Consider the following 19115-nt stretch of genomic DNA (forward strand, 5'->3'; position numbering starts at 1 on the left):
TGGCTTTGATTTCTCAACTGATTCTGTGCTGGAAAATATACACAAACAAATTGTGGAACAGATAAGCAGTTGCTGTACAGTTGATTTATGACAGGGATCGGCGGGCAGACGCTCTCATTTATTTCAGTGCGTTTGTGAGAGAGACGAAAGCAAAAACGTTTCTCGCTTCGCTGTCGCTGCGGAATAGCACGAACAATGGCTCGTGTGCATGCGATGCCCGAAGCCACACGAAGCTTTTACGCCGCCGACTGCGCTGCCCGCGCCCAGATCTTCTTTCTTATGCACATGCTGGCCCCTGATTTACAGTGCACTATGGGCAAAGTTCCTATTTTTCGGGTATTAAATAATAACTTTTAAACTAAGCTAAACGGCCCGCCTTATCGGGAAGTGTCGGATTGACACGTGTAGCGTAGTGTAGCCTTACTCTTTCTTCTGCTACTATGCAAATGCAAATAAAAATACAAATAATAATCTAAAAATAGTATTCCAGGCAGTGATTAGTTTTTGCTGCAGACTGACTCTCCCCCGCTCGTTTAGGGCCATCCCCTTGTTTAATTTATGGCATTCTTTGTTGCTTATCTATAAGAAAACCAAAAGTAACATCATTGTGGGTCTGCTGCTCTGTGTCCAAGCAAAACCCTTAAAATCACCGTTGTCCAGCGCTGTCGGGCTCAGTTTCGGGACAGCGTTCGACGGCTGCCTGTGCCTTTGCCTTCGATCATGTTCTTCGCTCTGCGCTGGTGCTGCCTGGGCTACCTGCTCTTCTGTTGTTGTTTGCTGCCCAACTACCTGGAGGGTGCACGCATTCTGGCGCTGTTTCCCATACCCAGTCCTTCGCATTATTATTATGCATTGCCCTACCTGAAGTCATTGGCACTGCAGGGCCATCAAGTCACCTCGATTAATCCGTACCCACAGAAGCAGCCCGTGCAGAACTTTCGGGACATTCCCATACCCGAAGTGTTTGTAAAATTGGAAGGTAACGCTGGTATACTTGGGCTTGCAGCAGCTCCCCTGTTCCCTCTGTGTAACCCTCATTAACATTTCAGAATTTCTTAACGATGTCACAAAAACGAAAACCCGTTGGGGCTCCAGTAATATTGGCAACGAGTACTGTGTGAATCTCAGCAAGGCGGTGCTGAACAACGATCAGGTGCGTCGCGAAATCCTCAAGCCAGGCAAGGCTCAGTTCGATCTGATTGTGGTGGATCTGTGGCGCTTGGATGCACTCTACGGCCTGGCCGGCTACTTCGATGCACCGCTCATTGGCCTGGCACCGTACGGCACAGACTGGAAAATCGATCAATTGGTGGGCAATACGTCACCCATTTCGTATCTGCACTCGCCCACCTCGACGGGTGAGTTGCCGAATCGTGACACCTACTTTGGACGTTTAAATCACGCTGTGGAGCGTGCCGTTACCTGGATCAATTGGCACTGGAAATTTGTGCCCAAGCACGAGCAGATCTATCGCAAATACTTCAGTCGAGTGGCCGATAAAGTTCCCTTAAGCAAAATCGCCAGCAACTTTGCTTTAATCTTGGCCAATCAACACTTCACATTGGCTCCGCCGCGGCCCTATGTGCCCAATGTGATTGAAGTTGCCGGACTGCACATTGACGAACAGCAGCCACAGGAGCTGCCCGAGGACATGGCGAACTTCATCAAGGGTGCGGGGCAGCCGGGTGTGATATACTTCTCGTTGGGTACCATTTTTCAGAGCAACAGTTTGTCCACAGAGCGGCTGCAGGTGCTGCTGCAGACCTTTGCCGGTCTGCCGCAGCGTGTACTGTGGAAATTCGAGGATGAGCAACTGCCGGGCAGGCCGGAGAATGTGTTCATCAGCAAGTGGTTCCCACAGCAGGCTGTGCTGGCCCAGCCACAGGTCAAACTGTTCATCACACACGGCGGCATGCTCAGCACTGTGGAGAGTCTGCACTATGGTAAACCGATGCTGGGACTGCCTTGCTTCTACGATCAATTTCGGAACATGGATCATATACGGCGCATGGGTCTCGGCCTCGTGCTCAGTCTCAAGGAAATGAGCGCCTCGGACTTCAAGTCGGCGCTTCGCCGCCTGCTCACAGAGGAGAGTTTTGCGGTCAGCGCAAATGAAACTGCCCATCGGTATCGGGATCAGCCCATGGCTGCGCTGGCAAAGGCCAACTGGTGGACAGAGTACATCCTGCGGCACAAGGGCGCGGCCCACATGCGTGTGGCTGGCAGGGAGCTCGACTTTTTCACCTACCACAGCCTGGATGTTATTGGCACCCTTCTGGGTGCTGCTCTGCTCTCTCTGATACTCATTTTGGCTATGCTGTGGCAGCTTGCACGAACAATAGCTCGACTAAGACTTAGATCTGAGAGGAAAAAGCAAAAGCAAAAGAATCTGTAGAAAATAAGCTATTGACTTAGGATTAAGCTTTAACCAAGCATAGAAAATGTATTTGATAATAAATAAATAAACGAAAAAAATATAAAATAGTAAAATAAATAAATAAATGAAAAAAATATAAAATAATAAAATAAATAAAAAAATTTAAAAAAATATAAATTAATAAAATAAATAAATAAGAAATAAATGAAGCTCTCTAGGAAAATTATAATTTTTCTTATTTAAATTTGGCTTTTAGTGGAGAGGAGCACACAAAGTACTGTAAAGAAAGTGGGCAAATAAATACAAAAATAAAGAAAACTTATATAACCCTTAACTCTTCGAGTACAGTGTATAAAAAATGGTAAATATGATTTGGAATAGATTATTTTGTGTATTATTAAATACAAAACTTTTATTTTCTTTCAATCTTATCTTTCGCATTGAAGTTTGTGGAAAATAGTTAACCCATATTCCTCGCCAACAATAGGGGTCATTGCAATGGATTGATTAGATTATCTTCAGTCAAAAACATTTGCTTGTCGCCAAGGCATCTTTTTCGTCTTCAGATTAATATATTTTGTGTGTGTGTGTTTGTCTACAGCTGATAAGTCTGTCTTCCTCTTTAGATACGCGTGCCATTCGTGTTATCTATAAGAAATAAGAGAAAGTCAGCCCAACCAAAAAATTTAAATTGTTCTGCACTCTACCTACTAGCCCCAAGACTCACCTTAGTTAAAATGCACTGCTTGAAGTCATTTTCATTTATTTATTAATCCGTTGCCCAAAAGAAGTATGCAGAAGAGCGGATTCGAATTTCAGAGCGCTAACAGTGAGCTGTTACAGAGGATCGCGCACAGGCTGTTAAAGAAGATCGGAAAGAGGCTGTTAAAGAAGATCGACAACAGGCTGTTAAACTGGCATATTAACAGCACTGTTACCCTGAACCAAGTCTGTTAGGAAACTGAGAGATATTCATCCTGTACTACAAAATTTAATATACATATAGCAAAGAACATACCTTTACTCGGTATTAATATACACCAAACGAGTATATATTTTCGTGTAATTCTAAATGATTTCCTGCCTCTTGATTGGCCTCTCTCTGTTTGCCCATGAGATTGCCACACACGCACGCATTTTATTTGCAACCAAAATGATGAGGATATTGTGTAACGCGCGGTATTTACTATATAGCGATGCTTTTTTGGTCACACACAAAAGCTTCTCGATTGCCCGATTGCCTGAATGCCCGTGTGCAGTGAATTATGGAAAATGCATACAAAATATTTTTTTGGGGGTATCCGTTGTAGCCCTTGTACGTGGTGCAGCAGAGTGTCTGTCTGTCTGTCTGCAACTCTCTGTGTGTCTGCGTCTGTGTCTGTTTTGTGTGTGTGTGTGTGTGTATTTATTAACCGCTGCCAATCAGTTGCATACGCTGCTGCGTATGCGTAATATTAAATTGCATGGAGTCACTTCCGTTGGATTGGTTTGCAGCTCTCGACTTTTCCTGTTTTTGGCCGCATTGCCAAATGCGTAATCAAAAATTCATGAGCTATATAAATGTGGTATGGTGGCTACCAAATAGCCATTAGTCCTTGCCACTCCACTCCCTGCCCCCCCTGCAACGCGTCTGTTGCTATGCAAATGTAGATAATTTCATGGAATTTGGGGCTTGGTGGGATCCCCAACGATTGATCTCCATTAAATGGCTCCATGACCACTCCTGCACCACGCGAACAATTTAATGATGTCCTGTTTTGTGGTCTGACGCGTTTTTAATGAGCACTTGATTATCTCACTCATCCCCACCATAGCATAGCCGTTACACATCCGTCTGAAAAGTATTTTCATTCACAGTTTAATTGACATTGCATTGCATTTTTTGTTGCTCAAGTCAAACGAATTATTCACGCAATGTCAGCATATCCAATTTGCAGTCACAGAAATGTTTCACAAAATGTGTCTGTGCTGCTACAAATTTTTTTTGTTGATCTGAATTCTGAATCCTGAATCTGTGACTTGTCCAAGCAAATCGAATGGTTCACAGCACTTTCCTTTTTTTTTCCTATTTTGTTTTCTCCTATTTTTGTCTCTCTCTCTCTCTCTCTATCTGTCTTGTTTTTACAAGCAGTTTTGCCTGCAACTGGCATGGCAAATTGGTGCAAAAATATGCTACAACAGGAACTCAATGTTCCTCCGGTCCGGTCACCTTTTTGCGTTAGTTATGTTCTTCAGCATTTTTTGCCATCAATTTTGCCTCTACTCGATTCAGAAGATACTCGATTTCTCTGCAGAAGTCATGATAGATTTTTGCATTGGTTTTTCGTTTGTTTGTTTGCACAGATTGGAAGTACAGGGATTTCTTCAGAGCTTGCTTTGGCCAAAAAAGAATTTGGAAGTTTTAAATTAAAATTTCTAGGAAAATTTTGCTCTCGTTAAGTACGTTAAGGAGCTGCAGATGTATATTTTTTTTGGAATTAAGTAGCCAGCATGATTGGTGGATAGCAGATACATGTATGCAGATACAAATAGAACAACCTAATGGATAAATTTTCAGTATTTTGGGTCTGTGGAACTTCCCATTGCGGAACACTTTAGGCACCCTCCGCGAACCTGTGCCATTAGGGGTTACATTTTCAAACCAGAGAAATCGTATTGTTTTAGTTGTGGCAGTAAAAGCGTTTGGATTTATATATGCAGTATATTTTATTTGAGTTTAATAATTGCTCAATTGTTTTATAAACCTTTATGGAACGGGCAAATATATGCCCCTTATATTGCCTAAGACGTGGGCATGGGAAACAGCTCATCCCAGATATGATATCTCTCTAGATTAAAGCCACCTGCTTTGGCTGTCAACTGTGCATCGATTTCCAGATAGGATTTCTCTCTATCATTATACAGAGGCCAGTGCAGATCCTTAAGGTATTCATCGTTCTTGTTGTGGGGACACCTGCGAAGTGGAAATAATATATTGTATAATATATTATATTATAATATATTATATTATATTATATTATATTATATTATATTATATTATATTATATTATATTATATTATATTATATTATATTATATTATATTATATTATATTATATTATATTATATTATATTATATTATATTATATTATATTATATTATATTATATTATATTATATTATATTATATTATATTATATTATTCTATTAATTTATTGTATTAAAAATTCTTACCCCTTTGCCGCAAACTCCCACCACATGCGTGTGAGGCGCTCAATCATTTGGTTCTCGGGATCCTCACGCCTGAACAAAGGACTCTCCGGCGGTACATGGAACAGATAAAGGAGTTCATCGTGATGTACAGGACCTGAAAAGTGGGTACACAATATAACATATACCATTTCTCATTCCATTACCAACTGCTACCCATTGCTTGATGATTTTCGGGATTCTTGAGGAAGCTGTATCGGCCCTTGTAGCGAAACAAATACACATAGATGGGCGTGTGTGGTGCCATCAGGCGCACAAAGCGATTGAAGGACACACCAATCAGGGCATCGCTATAGAGTTCGCCCAAACCCTTGAGGGATTGCGGATACTCCAATCGCTGGACACTTCCCAAATATTTCTCACGCAGCACACGACTGGCGTGACGCGAGTGATTCGTTTCACGCTCGTAGAGAAATGCAATTGGGGCATAGTGCTCCCAGTCGCTGTTGAATTTGCCAATGATGTTCGCATCACGCAAATCATCTGAAAGAACAGGAAAGACAGAGAGAGAGAGAAAATTAGAGCCAGAGCATAGGGAAGAGGCTGCCCTGTGTTAGTGCCACCTACACAATGCCGCTGAGAGAAACTCAAATTCCGTGATGCCCGTGATGAGGGGCACCTTGTAGAAGTCACCCCTGAGGGCCGTCTTGAAGGGATCCTCCACCAGAAAACGCTCCTGACCAAAGTCCTCTTCGATGACCACATGCCAATTGAGCACAGGATTCCAGCCCACCTCGAACATGTCATCGAAGGTGCTGACATAGTCGAGGGCTGGCTTCTGCCTGAGGCAGTCCACCAGCTGCTTGGCAGGCGACTGCGGACACTGCAGCAGCCTCGCCTGCCGCTGCGCCAACAGCAGATCGGTACGCTGATATTTGGTCTGGCCATAGGGCGAGGCACTCATGCAGATGCCGCGATGAAAGAGACCCCGCGACATGGGCGACAGCATGTGGAGGCCAATGCTGATGCTTCCCGCACTGTAACCCAGGAGGGTCACCTGTTGGGGATCGCCACCGAAGCGATGGATGTGCTGCTGGATCCAGCGCAGGGCCAGCACTTGATCCTTGAGACCGGCATTGCCGGGTGCCTCGGCAGTGCCCGTGGCCAGGAAGCCCAGGCTGCCCAGGCGATAATTGAGCGCCACCAGAACGCAATCTCTGTCCATGAAGGGCTCCGGTCCGGCCAGAACCTTGCTCTGACCCGTAAACGCATAGAAGCCGCCGGGATGAAGGAACACAATCACCGGCCTGCGCGCGTGCACATCCCTTGTGTACACATTGAGACGCAGACAGTCCTCGGAGACGTCGGTGAGATTTTTCCTCGGCTGGGGGCACATCGGTCCGTCCTCAGTCGCATCGAAGACACTCGGCGACCAAGGCCTCACGGGCTTGGGGTTCAGGAAACGCAATGCGCCCAGCGGCGGCTCTGCATAGCGTATGCCACGAAAGGCATGGAAGGGTGAACCCAGTCTGGAGGTGAGTACGGCACCCCGCACGCCTCCCAGGTCGGTCTGCACCACCAGGGAACACACGAATGATGACGAGCTAATGGCCAGCAGAACCCACGAGATTACCACGTTCATCTTGCGGCTGTTCGATTTCAACTGAAAGTTTCCCATTTTAGTTGCAGTTTTTTTATACAAAAAGTCCCGTGGGGAATTTCTGTTGGGGATTTACCCACAGCCGATTAAAAGCCTATAAAAATCAGAATGCAGGGCAGTATTTTAAATATATATATGTATATACATATATACATATATGCGTATATGTACACGCAGAGAAAAAGTGCACTGAGTAGCTTCAGTTTTTGTTACACTCAGATTAGAAAATTATCTTAGCATTATATTTTTATGCAGATTGGAGACTGTTTTTTACGTACCATTTTTCATTGTATACAAATATTTTATTATATTTTATTTTATATATTTTATTTTATTTATTATATTGATTTATTTCATTATTTTATTATTTTATATCAATAATAAATAATATAAATATTATTATAATAAAGATAATAAATATAAATATTAAATCATATAAATATATAATTTATATTTTTTTAGCGGTTTAAATTTATTCAATCTATTTATTTATATTTATATTAAAACTACGCCATATTAAAGAGTCTTTTCTAACACATATATTATATATAATATTTAGATTACCATTTTCCATCGTATACAAGTATTTTATTTATTTATTTTATTTTATTTATTATATATTATTTTTATTATTTTATTATTTTGTTTCATGCTTAAATGGAAATATATTTAAAAATATATTTCATATTTTAATTAATTTTTTTTTTATATTTAGATGAAATATAAATATAATATAATATATAATATAATATAATATAATATAAATATTCCCTACACATTTTGTACATGTAAAAAATATATTAATTATATTTAATTTAAAGCGTTTTATATTTATATTAAAACTGTGCCATATTAAAAAGTATTTTCTAACACATCTATGTTCAGATCAAAGTAATAAAATTCTATTAAATTGTATAAGGTTTGCATTTAAAAAAGGAATGCCACTTTTCTCTGTGTGCACACATGCAGATGTAAGGGCAGACGTTGCTGTTCAGCAGAATAGTCACGCACGATGAATGAGTACAACAAAAATATCATCTAGAGGTTTGCTCTGTGACTCACATCCAAGTCAACTTGCTGTTCATTCAGATCTCTATAAACTCCAGTCCAAAGGCTTATTACATTAAATCCGCGATCAATTAACTTATTACCAGTTCTGCAGTTTAATTGAGTTCTAAGAATGTGCTCTTAATTATAATTATTAATTTTTCAAAAGTTTAGCCTATAGAAGGTGTCGCGTATCTATGCATCATTTTCCAATATATTTACGTAATATTATATACTCAATAAGCGTAGAATGTAACAGATAATACATATAATATAACAGATAATCATGACATTCAAATGACAGTCGCTTTCTAACAAAATAATAAGCTTCCTTTTTTGAGGTTGCATCATATTTTTTAGCTGCTGCCTCCTGCCCCACAAGAACAATTACTTGATGGCTGTAATTTTAAGGCGGAAACTGGCATTAAAGCCGCCAACATTTCCGCGACGGACGTTGATTTTCCAGCAGCATGGCCATGGCCCAAAACAGTTTCAATAAGTTGTGCTAAAAACTTTTACACGCCTTTTGGCCAAGTCGTCCAGAGCGGTGGAAAAATAATGGCGAGCGGGATGCGGTGCGGCGACTGCTGCCACGGCAAAAGAAAATAAAAGCATTCGGCCGAGGGGCGTTTTGTGGCAGTTGGTTGTGGGTGTTGGGCGTGGGATGGGATAGGGTGGGGTGGGGTGGAAGGCGTGGCACTCAGTTGGTTGCTGTTAAAAATTTGAACGCGCTGATGGGCATTTTTACAACTGAAGCGTTAACTATGTGCAACTTGCAGCAGTCGTAGGAGCAGCAGCAGCAGCATCATCACACAGAAAGCCAGGACAGAGAAAGCAAAAGAAAAAGCGAGTAAGAAGCGGAAAGAGTGAGAGAGAGGGAGAGAGAGGGGAGAGAGACAGAGGCAACTATGGCATTTTTTCGATAGAAGTTCACAATATTTTCCCATTTTAGTTTACAAGTTTCGCAGCCCGGCGGGGTCCCCAAAGCGGAACCACAACCGCACACACTTTTTGCCACCCAAAAATCAAATTAAATTTTCATGAGCTCTTCAAGAACACACAAAAAAAAATAATGGTCACCAGCAAGCAGATATAAGCAGATAGATATATATATATACAGATACAGTATGTACATAGATATACTCTTAACGGATCTATCTTTGTTTTTGGCCCAGACGCCCAGAAATTGATGGAAATTTTTTGTTCTCTTTTATGGAATATTGCGATTTAGTAGACTGCATTCACAAACAAGTTCTTAGCACCTTTATTGAGCCGTAATATTCGTTTCTATAGCATCTCTTAATGGCTTAAAAATGTTCACAATGCGTACAAAAATATTTAAAATTACAGGAAAAATTCCAGAGCAGAGCAGAGCACACATAAAATTGAGCCGAGCCTCTTTTGAAATCTATACTGGCTGGGGACGGACAGTGCGTACTCTAATTTCGTTTAGCCTTTGGCTTTGACTTTGACTTGGCCTCCGACCTGCCGGCACAGCATTCCTGCAGGGAGCGCAGCAGAAGACGAATCAACGCAAACAGAAGGTAGAAAGCGAGGATAATGCCGCCATACAGAATTACAATGGCGTCCAGACTGTGGTACTGAATGAAGTTCAGATCCTGTGAGGCACTCCTCAGATACTTGGCGCCCTTGTGCCGCGTCACATGCTCCACCCAGAAGATGGCCCGCTCCAGGGGCGTCTGCTGCTGATCGCGATAGCGATCGGACATGTCCTGCACCTTCTTGCTGGCCTCTGGATCGTGGATGAGTCGCTCAATGGCTGCCAGCAGCCTGGGAGCTGTCAGCTCTTCATAGTTCACGGTGACACCGTAGCCATTCTGCTCGGCCCGCGCCATATTGAGGAACTGATCGCCGAAGATGGGGATGCCGACGAAGGGCTTGCGGTGGTAGATCGATTCCGTGGTGCTCAGCAGGCCACCGTGGGTGATGAAGGCAATCACATTGTCGTGGGCCAGGATGTCGTCCTGCGGGAACCAGTCCGAGATGAAGACATTCTTCGGCTTGCCGGGCAGCTCCGTGTCCTCGAACTTCCACAGCACCCGCTGCTTCAGCTGGGAAAAGGTGTCCAACAGCGCCTGACGCTTCTCCAGGGGCAAATCTTTGCTCTTCAGGTTGGAGCCCATCGAGAAGTAGATGACGCCCTGCTTGGCACCCACGATGAACTCCTCAATGTCCTTGGGCAGGGGCTGACGCTTGCGGTTGATGTGCATGCCGCCCACCTCGATCATGTTGGGCGAGTAGGGACGGGGGAAGCTCAGGGAGACGTGCTGGTTGAGCAGCACCAGAGCTGTGTCCTTGCGCATCTGGTAGAAGTCCTGCTTGTTGTTGGGGAAGTGTTTCCTGTAGATGGCCTCCTGGTGGGGCAGGTAGTAGAAGTTCAGGAAGAGATACTCGTACGTCACGAACGCCAGATTGGCCACACGCTCCACCAGCGACATGTGATCGGAGAACTTGAGCAGCGCATGCGGCACATAGGAGGGCGGTGAGGGTGTTCCAACCTGCAAAGTGAACCGTCAGATGTGTGTCCCCATTTTTTTTGTGGTGTGTTAACTCAATGCGAAACTCTTACCAGATCTGTGTTCCAGCTGATGGCGCCGAAGGTGCCCAGTCCGATGAGCGGTGCATTGAAATGCTCCGCAAATCCGAAATGTGCCTCGTTGAGGAATACTTCGGTGATGACGGCATCAAAGGTCTGCTTGGAGTTGATCAGTTCGACCACAGCCGGCTGGCTCAGCAGATAATCGGTGATGTTCAGGCCCATGTGATGGAAGTTGACAATTTGCTTAACAATCGGTTCCTTCGAACTGGTTAAAAGGTTGGCTATATTGCCTGCAAATGGTCAAAGAAAATACAAGGGCCGATTAGATTGTGCAAGACGCTGATAGGCCAGTAGCTCGAATGCGTTTATATGCCAGGGGTACGCCACAAATGGTAGGCCGAACGCAAGACACCCTCTCTACTTGCACTTTGTTTGCTGTGGGAATTATTTTCCCTAAGGCAGAAAAACTACCTCTACAGTCCATACTAATCCCCAAATGGAAAGCAATCTAAGCAAAATACGAATTGTACAATCAAAATTTCTAAGGAGAATAATGAATGCTCCCTGGTACATGCCTAATAAGGACATTGAACGCGATCTAAGGGTTCCGAAAGTGGGTGACAAAATATCTGCTACGCCTTCCTGATCACCCAAACGCTCTAGCCAGACGTCTTACTAATAGGCCAAGAAAGAGAAGACCCGAAAGGTGCCATCCCCTGGATCTCCCTACCAGAATCCTGTCATAATTAAATAAAAAACGTTTCATTCCTAATATTTTACAGTTAATTTTTAATAAACATTTATCTTATTATAACCATTAAATTTTCATTGTAAAATCATTTTTTGTTTTGTTTTTATTATTATTATTAAATGTGTATTTATTTTGAAAAACAAGCTAACTTTTATGGCAGCTTAATCAGGTTATACATTTAGGGGAAAAAAAGTAACAAAAATGTTCACGGTGTGAAAATTTTATATACAGGAAATTTTCTTATTTGTTTTCCAACCTAAACACACATTTAATAATAAACAAAAAAAAGAGGAATTACTTTGCAATTGATTATGCAATTGGCTGGACGACACTCTCCCATCGAACACAACCAACAAAAAAAAGACAAGACACTCACCCTGCATGGCAGCCAGTATGCCAGGCACACTCACATCCTTAATATTCTTGATGGGCTTCTTCAGTTCAAAGGGCGAGACGATGGTCACCTGATGGCCCGCTGCAGCCAGACCTTTGGCCAGGGCCGATCCCACGTGGTAGTGGGAGCGGGCTGCCGTGTGCAGCACCACCAGATAATTGTAGGCCGAGACGCAGCTCAGCAGGCAGAGCAGCAGCAGCGCCGCGAAACTTGTTCTGTTACCAGGTAGCTTCATGTTAGAATTAAATACGCGATTAATTGGGCAACTAATCGCGCTGCCAGTTGTAAAATTGGAGATATGTATGTATGTGTGTGTGTGTGTATGTAGGTTGGTTGGTTGTAGTTGGGCTACTCAGCTCCAGCTGATATTCTAACGATATATACGCGTTGGCACGCCGCAACGAACTGAGGGAATTCACGCCGGCAGTGTGGTAATTTATAGACAGAACCAGCTGTGGCCTGGCCTGGCTTGGGCTAGGTCTTAATTGCTGGAGTAACACCCTACGATAATGTGCTGGACATTTGGCTGCATGACGCTGCCCTGTTTAGCTGTGACCGAAAACCAGAATTTCTCAAGTGTTTTGTTGGAGCGAGCAGACCCGCCGCCGCATGGGAACGTCTGGCTGCCTGGTTCGCCTGCTTCATCATTACGCAGCCCAAAATATTTTCTAGCATTTAAACTTACAAATCTACACATGTACATATGTTTGTATGTATGTATGTAGGCACCTGTTAAGCGTATCGATATGATTGCTTTGTTTCAGCTCTCGCTCTCTCTTTCCACGCTCACTCACTCGCTGTCTGCTTCTGTCATTATTGCGGCTCGCTCTAGCATGTTCGCTTACCTCTCTCTCACCCTCACTCTCACTCTCACTCGCGCTCGCTCTCTCTCGCTCTCTCTCGCTCTGCATCAGCTCTCTGGCTTGGGCTTATGCTGTCTTTCTTAAATGTGTTTCGTTGATTCTTGTTTTGCTTTGATCACCGGCTTTCGTTGGGCATGGAAGAATGTTTCTTGTTGTCGATCAGATAAGATTTCCTCTACCTGCTGCTGGTCTTCGGACGTTTGGTTACCGCAGCAGCGTAAATAATAGGAGAGAAAAATGTTATGGGAACTCAAATATTATAACTAAATCCACTTGGGGTATGGAAATTATAAAGGCTATGGGAGTTAACCTCAGTATTTATTTTAGGGAATCAGTTGATTCTAGCGCTATAAGCACTCTCACCGTAGCATCCAATCGCTTTGTTAATATCAGAGGTAATTTAATAAAATGTTTTCTCTAATTTTAAGTAAAAGAAAAAACATCTAAATTTATTCTGGACACACACACACATTTATTTATATGCAAAGATTTAATTCGCATACGAAACTAAACTCTAATTAAGCTTTGCCTTGGGCTTTGGCTTGTCATTTGCTCTGCCAACAAACAATTCCTGAAGCAGGCGCCACACGCGACGAATCAGCAAACCCAAACAGTACAGCACAAAGATAATGCCTCCGTACAGGATCAGAATGGCGTCCAGACTGTGGTACTGAATGAAGTTCAGATCCTGTGAGGCACTCCTCAGATACTTGGCGCCCTTGTGCCGCGTCACGTGCTCCACCCAGAAGACGGCCCGCTCCAGGGGCGTCTCCAGCTGATCGCGATAGCGATCGGACATGTCCTGCACCTTCTTGGTGGCCTCTGGATCGTGGATGAGCCGCTCAATGGCTGCCAGCAGCCTGGGAGCTGTCAGCTCTTCATAGTTCACGGTGACACCGTAGCCATTCTGCTCGGCCCGCGCCATATTGAGGAACTGATCGCCGAAGATGGGGATGCCGACGAAGGGCTTGCGGTGGTAGATCGATTCCGTGGTGCTCAGCAGGCCACCGTGGGTGATGAAGGCAATCACATTGTCGTGGGCCAGGATGTCGTCCTGCGGGAACCAGTCCGAGATGAAGACATTCTTCGGCTTGCCGGGCAGCTCCGTGTCCTCGAACTTCCACAGCACCCGCTGCTTCAGCTGGGAAAAGGTGTCCAACAGCGCCTGACGCTTCTCCAGGGGCAGTGTCTTGCTCTTCAGGTTGGAGCCCATCGAGAAGTAGATGACGCCCTGCTTGGCTCCCACGATGAACTCCTCAATGTCCTTGGGCAGTGGCTGACGCTTGCGGTTGATGTGCATGCCGCCCACCTCGATCATGTTGGGCGAGTAGGGACGGGGGAAGCTCAGGGAGACGTGCTGGTTGAGCAGCACCAGAGCTGTGTTCTTGCGCGTCTCGTAGAGGTCCTGCTTGTTATTGGGGAAGTACTGCCGGTAGATGGCCTCCTGCAGGGGCAGGTAGTAGTAGTTTATGAAGAGATACTCGTACGAGACAAAGGCCAGATTGGTTATGCGCTGCAGCAGCGACATTTGATCGGAGAACTTCATCATGGCATGCGGCACATAAGAGGGCGGTGAGGGTGTTCCAACCTAAGGGGGAACACAAATCGTAAGGAACCTTTTATTTATGTATATCCTGGGAAACTCTTACCAGCTCTGTGTTCCAGCTGATGGCCCCGAAGGTGCCCAATCCGATGAGTGGCGCCTTGAAATGCTCCGCCAGACCGAAGTGCGCCTCGTTGAGGAAGACCTCAGAGATGACGGCATCGTAGGTCTGATTCGATTGCATTAGCTCCACCACACTGGGATCGCGCAGCAGGGCATCGGTTATGGCCAGGCCCATGTGATGGAAGTCAATGATACGCGTCACAATCGACTCTCTCGATTTCTCCAATAGATTGGCAATATTGCCTGAAAATAGCCGAATCATTTCGATAAGATTAAACGTAATCCAGTCGAAAGATAATGCACTACGTGCTTCGATATGTAATACCTTTCATCGCCTCCAAAACGCCGGGCACATTCACATCCTTAATATTCTTGATCGGTTTCTTCAGTTCAAAGGGCGAGACGATGGTCACCTGATGGCCCGCTGCAGCCAGACCTTTGGCCAGGGCCGATCCCACGTGGTAGTGGGAGCGGGCTGCCGTGTGCAGCACCACCAGATAATTGTAGGCCGAGACGCAGCTCAGCAGGCAGAGCAGCAGCAGCGCCGCGAAACTTGTTTTGTGGCCAGGTAGCTTCATGTTAGAATTAAATACGATTAATTTGCGTTAATTATTGCTTTTCGTTTTCTATATAAATTCTATAGAGTCGCAATCGCTGCTAACGCATTGGCGAATCGAAGCTAACTGAGTAAATTCTCGCCGGCTGTGGCGTAATTATAAGCAGCTGCATGATGACTATTAGATCACCCTGCTTTGCGATGATAAGGCAGTGTTTTGGGTCTCACTCTCCTGTTACGCGCTCTCTGCATATGTCAAGTGTATATTAATTTCTCTCTCCGCAGTTGCGCCTCTTTTGCAGTCGCACGCTCTCTCGTTTGTTCGATTTCTTTGGATGAGTATTGGCAATATATTTGTATGCTTTGCACGCTCTCACGTATTGCTTTATTTATGGAGTGTTTCGATCAGTTCAGACTCTTCCCTTATTAGTTATGGTTGGAGTGAGAATAATTTCGTAATTTTTGCAGTTGGGCTTCAAGCGGATAAAAAAGAATTTAGTCAATAAAATTTCATCACCATTGCGGCTTTATATGACTTTTAGTTTGAGAATTTTTTTTTTTTTTTTATTTTAATCAAAAAAATTAGACTGAGAATAATTTTGAGTCAGCTTTGAGGGTATCCCTCATGGTGAAGCATATCTTTGCAAGTTTCTGTGATAATTCTCGTCTGTGTTATCAGTTTGTCGTGCCTGGAATTCCCAGCGATAAGTTTCTACGTGACAGCTGCCGGGCAAACAGCTGTGTGTGGTGTGTGGAGAAGTTGGCTTAGATCATAATACTCACTGGCCATTGCGTTGATTATATTCGGCGTGTTCACATCGATCAGATTCTTCAATGGTTTTGTCTGTGGGAATGGACAAATCAGTGTGACCTAATGGACAGCCTTGACCAGACTTGAAGGCCGTTTGGAGCCCCAACAGGTAGGAGTAGCCACAGACCTGGCATACTAACGGCAGCATCAGTAAAGCAAATAAATGGATAGAGCCAGACTGAAGACTTTTAATGTTTTTCACATACAATTGATTAGGGATCATTTTTGTCTATGCATTATTTTTTTTAACGGAGATGGTTTTGACTTAGATGGTAATGTGGTTTAGGCCCCAATGCCTATTTTGGTATCTTTAGCACCAACTAAAACTGATGCATCTTCATTCTGTGTACCTCTTCAAACCTTTGTAGATTATCTTTTATCTGTTTAATTTTGTTTTCATTCATATATTTTAGTATAGAATCTGTACTATAGATCATTAAAACCCAAAAATAATCTCAAATGTATTTAATATTTATTTTCATTATTCATTATTTATGGAAGATTATGAACAGATGAATAACGCCGTTAACATCATAATTACCAGTCTGTTTCTGCTCCGTTAACTGGCTGTTACCGATCGTTGTAACTGCTTGCTGTTATTGGTTGTTGTAACTGCTTGCTGTTCTTGGTTGTTGTAACTGCTTGCTGTTATTGCTTGTTCTAACTGCGTGCTGTTACTGCTTTTTGTTACTGCTTTTTGTTACTGCTTTCTGTTACTGCTCGCTGTTACTGCTTTCTGTTAATACTCGCTGTTACTGCTCGCTGTTACGACTCTCTGAGAACGATGGGAGACCGTTCTCCGACTTTGTTCATTCTTCGTGCTCATTACTTCTACATCTTCAATTCGTCCTCCTTTTTTCTCTTTAGTTCTCAAAGTTCTCTTATTTCGCAAACAAGTTTTGTCAGTGTTCTCTTCAGATAATTGATTAATCAGCACATTTCATTAAGCTCTTGAGTTCCCTACACTACGTGATTGCATAGACATCAACATTTAGCCAATTATTTCAAAATATTAGCTAATTCTTTAGATAAGATATTATTAAAGAATACTTTCATTGGGGGCATATCTGCTAGACCGACTGTTAGGCACTATTTCTATAGTGTAGGGCATACATCAATCGACTTGAAGTTCTGCTTGTGTCCAGTGCTCACGCAGAATATACGAATTTCACAATAATTAAATGTACATGTATATATGAGAAGCATATCTATAAGAATGCGTTCAGTCTGAGGCAGCAACGTGCTCCGTGCGGTCGTTATAGAGCTCGCTCCACGCTCCTCGCTCTTCAGTTTCATCAGCATGCGTATTCTTGCATTGTGTGTGGCGCTGCTCTTCAGCCTGAGCTGCTGTAATGGCTACAAGTTCCTGATGGTCCTCAACTCACCGGGACGATCGCACTTCAATGTGGGTCACGCCTTGGCCAAGGGTCTGGTGCAGGCGGGTCATCAAATCACAGTGGTTTCTGTGTTTCCCCTAAAAGAACCCATGCCCGGATATGAGGACATAATCGTGCCAAATATAATACAAGTTATGAAGGGTATGTACATGGCGAATAAATGTTGCTCAGTTTCCTCTGCAATTCGAATGTTAAACTTTCTTTGCCAGGTGATCTGGCCGCCCTTTGGCAGTCCATACAGAAACCGGTCACCCGAAAGCTCATAGATCACTATGACATGGGCTTTCGGCTGACTCGCGGCCTCTTTGTGGATGCCAACTTTCAGGCACTGCTGCACAGCAATCGAACTTTCGATGCCATCATCTGTGAGACCTTCTACAATGATGCACACTACGGCTTGGCGGAGCATTTCCAGGCCCCGCTCATTGGCCTGAGCACGGGCGGCGGACTGACCTTCATTACGGATATGGTGGGTGTTTCATTTCATTTGCTTAAGAATTAAACTAAGCTGGAGCTTAACTAACTTTCTGTTTAATGCCGCAGGTGGGCTCGCCAGCGCCCGCTTCGTTTGTGCCGCACATAATGTTGCCCTTCAACGATCACATGTCGCTGCCTGAGCGACTCGTCAATGTGGCTTTTCTGGCCTATGAACGTCTCCTGCTGGACTACTACTATCTGCCCGGACAGGAGGCGCTCTATCGGGAGTTTTTCCCGCACAACAAGCGCTGCTTTTATGCGATGCGTCGCAATGCCTCGCTGGTGCTCATCAATCAGCATGTGTCGCTCAGTTTTCCGCGTCCCAATGCGCCCAACCTGATCGAGGTGGGTGGCATGCACATCGACGGCAAGCTAAGACCGCTGCCCGCACAGATTGAGAAGTTCCTCAACGAAAGCGAACATGGAGCCATTTATTTCTCAATGGGTTCGAATCTCAAGAGCAAGGATTTGCCGCCAGCGAAAGTCCAAGAGATACTGAAAGCCTTCAGGGGCCTCAGGCAGCGTGTGCTGTGGAAATTCGAGCTGCACGATCTGCCAAATAAACCCGATAATTTATTCATCTCGGACTGGTTCCCGCAAACGGATATACTGGCGCATCCCAAGGTGCTGGCCTTTGTCACCCACGGCGGCATGCTGAGCACCACGGAGTCCATCTATCATGGCAAGCCCGTCATCGGTCTGCCCATCTTCAGCGATCAGTTCTTCAATATGGCCCATGCCGAACAGACGGGCTATGGCATTATGCTGGACTTTAAGTCACTGAATGCCGGCGACTTTCGGGCAGCCATCGAGCGGATCACCGGTGTGCCCGCCTACACGGCGGTTGTGCGCGGCATGTCCCACCGCTATCGCGATCAGCAGCAGACGCCACTGCAGAATGCCGTCTATTGGGTGGAGCATGTGACGCGGCATCAGGGTGCCGCCTATTTGCAGAGTGCTGCTCAACGGTTGAACTGGTGGCAATATCACAATGTGGATGTCCTGTTGATCATCTTTGCGTTGCTGTGGCTACTGCTGTTGGTTCTGCCATTTGCTGTTTGGCGACTGCTCAGGGCAGTCTTTGCTGCTGGCGGCCAAAGACAACAGCAGGGGCAAAAGAGAAAACGTAACTGAATTTTTGTACAATTTTTGAGTTTAAATAAAAAGTGGTATCGATTTATTTTAAATGTATTTTGCACAAAAACAAAGATTTTGGTGTAATCCATTTTTTGTATGCCTATTATAAGTATGTGATTTTTTTATTAAACATAAAAATTATAATTATTATTTACGGTCCCTGATTTTAATGTGTTATTTGTTTACGTTTTCCCACGAAATTCCTTAAGTATCTTTTGGCACAAAGTTCTGT

The 19115-nt window shown here is 44.2% G+C and overlaps 5 protein-coding genes across 7 annotated transcripts; 2 read left to right on the forward strand and 3 right to left on the reverse strand.

Annotated features, from left to right (window-relative positions):
* Positions 1-686: 686 nt before the first annotated feature.
* LOC111065862 (UDP-glucosyltransferase 2-like) lies at positions 687-2434 on the forward strand. Of its 2 annotated transcripts, none has more exons than XM_022354297.2 (2): positions 687-988; positions 1050-2434. In XM_022354297.2, the coding sequence occupies exons 1-2, from the start codon at positions 721-723 to the stop codon at positions 2393-2395; spliced, it is 1614 nt and encodes a 537-aa protein (XP_022209989.2). In that variant the 5' UTR covers positions 687-720; the 3' UTR covers positions 2396-2434. The 2 variants fall into 2 exon arrangements, with proteins under 2 accessions (XP_022209989.2, XP_022209990.2); XM_022354298.2 differs by having other exon boundaries at positions 687-979.
* A 2633-nt stretch (positions 2435-5067) lies between these two features.
* LOC111065860 (juvenile hormone esterase) lies at positions 5068-7217 on the reverse strand. The gene is made up of 4 exons (XM_022354294.2): positions 6192-7217; positions 5781-6107; positions 5589-5721; positions 5068-5330 (listed from the first exon to the last, which is right to left on the reverse strand). Exons 1-4 carry the CDS (start codon positions 7204-7206, stop codon positions 5159-5161), a joined length of 1647 nt encoding a protein of 548 aa, XP_022209986.2. The 5' UTR covers positions 7207-7217; the 3' UTR covers positions 5068-5158.
* Positions 7218-9507: 2290 nt separating this feature from the next.
* LOC111082185 (UDP-glycosyltransferase UGT5-like) lies at positions 9508-15137 on the reverse strand. Of its 2 annotated transcripts, XM_041595081.1 has the most exons (4): positions 15058-15137; positions 11959-12185; positions 10862-11121; positions 9508-10790 (listed from the first exon to the last, which is right to left on the reverse strand). In XM_041595081.1, exons 1-4 carry the CDS (start codon positions 15081-15083, stop codon positions 9711-9713), a joined length of 1593 nt encoding a protein of 530 aa, XP_041451015.1. In that variant the 5' UTR covers positions 15084-15137; the 3' UTR covers positions 9508-9710. The 2 variants fall into 2 exon arrangements, with proteins under 2 accessions (XP_041451015.1, XP_041451014.1); XM_041595080.1 differs by lacking the exon at positions 15058-15137 and having other exon boundaries at positions 11959-12379.
* Positions 13292-15155, reverse strand: LOC111065812 (UDP-glycosyltransferase UGT5-like). Its single transcript, XM_041595082.1, has 3 exons — positions 14831-15155; positions 14489-14748; positions 13292-14427 (listed from the first exon to the last, which is right to left on the reverse strand). The coding sequence occupies exons 1-3, from the start codon at positions 15081-15083 to the stop codon at positions 13354-13356; spliced, it is 1587 nt and encodes a 528-aa protein (XP_041451016.1). The 5' UTR covers positions 15084-15155; the 3' UTR covers positions 13292-13353.
* Positions 15156-17027: 1872 nt separating this feature from the next.
* LOC111065813 (UDP-glycosyltransferase UGT5) lies at positions 17028-18908 on the forward strand. Its single transcript, XM_022354235.2, has 3 exons — positions 17028-17410; positions 17479-17738; positions 17813-18908. The coding sequence occupies exons 1-3, from the start codon at positions 17173-17175 to the stop codon at positions 18878-18880; spliced, it is 1566 nt and encodes a 521-aa protein (XP_022209927.2). The 5' UTR covers positions 17028-17172; the 3' UTR covers positions 18881-18908.
* Positions 18909-19115: the final 207 nt, after the last annotated feature.

This window comes from Drosophila obscura, unplaced genomic scaffold (assembly GCF_018151105.1).
Source record: "Drosophila obscura isolate BZ-5 IFL unplaced genomic scaffold, ASM1815110v1 contig_4, whole genome shotgun sequence".
In the NCBI taxonomy this organism is placed as follows: domain Eukaryota; kingdom Metazoa; phylum Arthropoda; class Insecta; order Diptera; family Drosophilidae; genus Drosophila; species Drosophila obscura.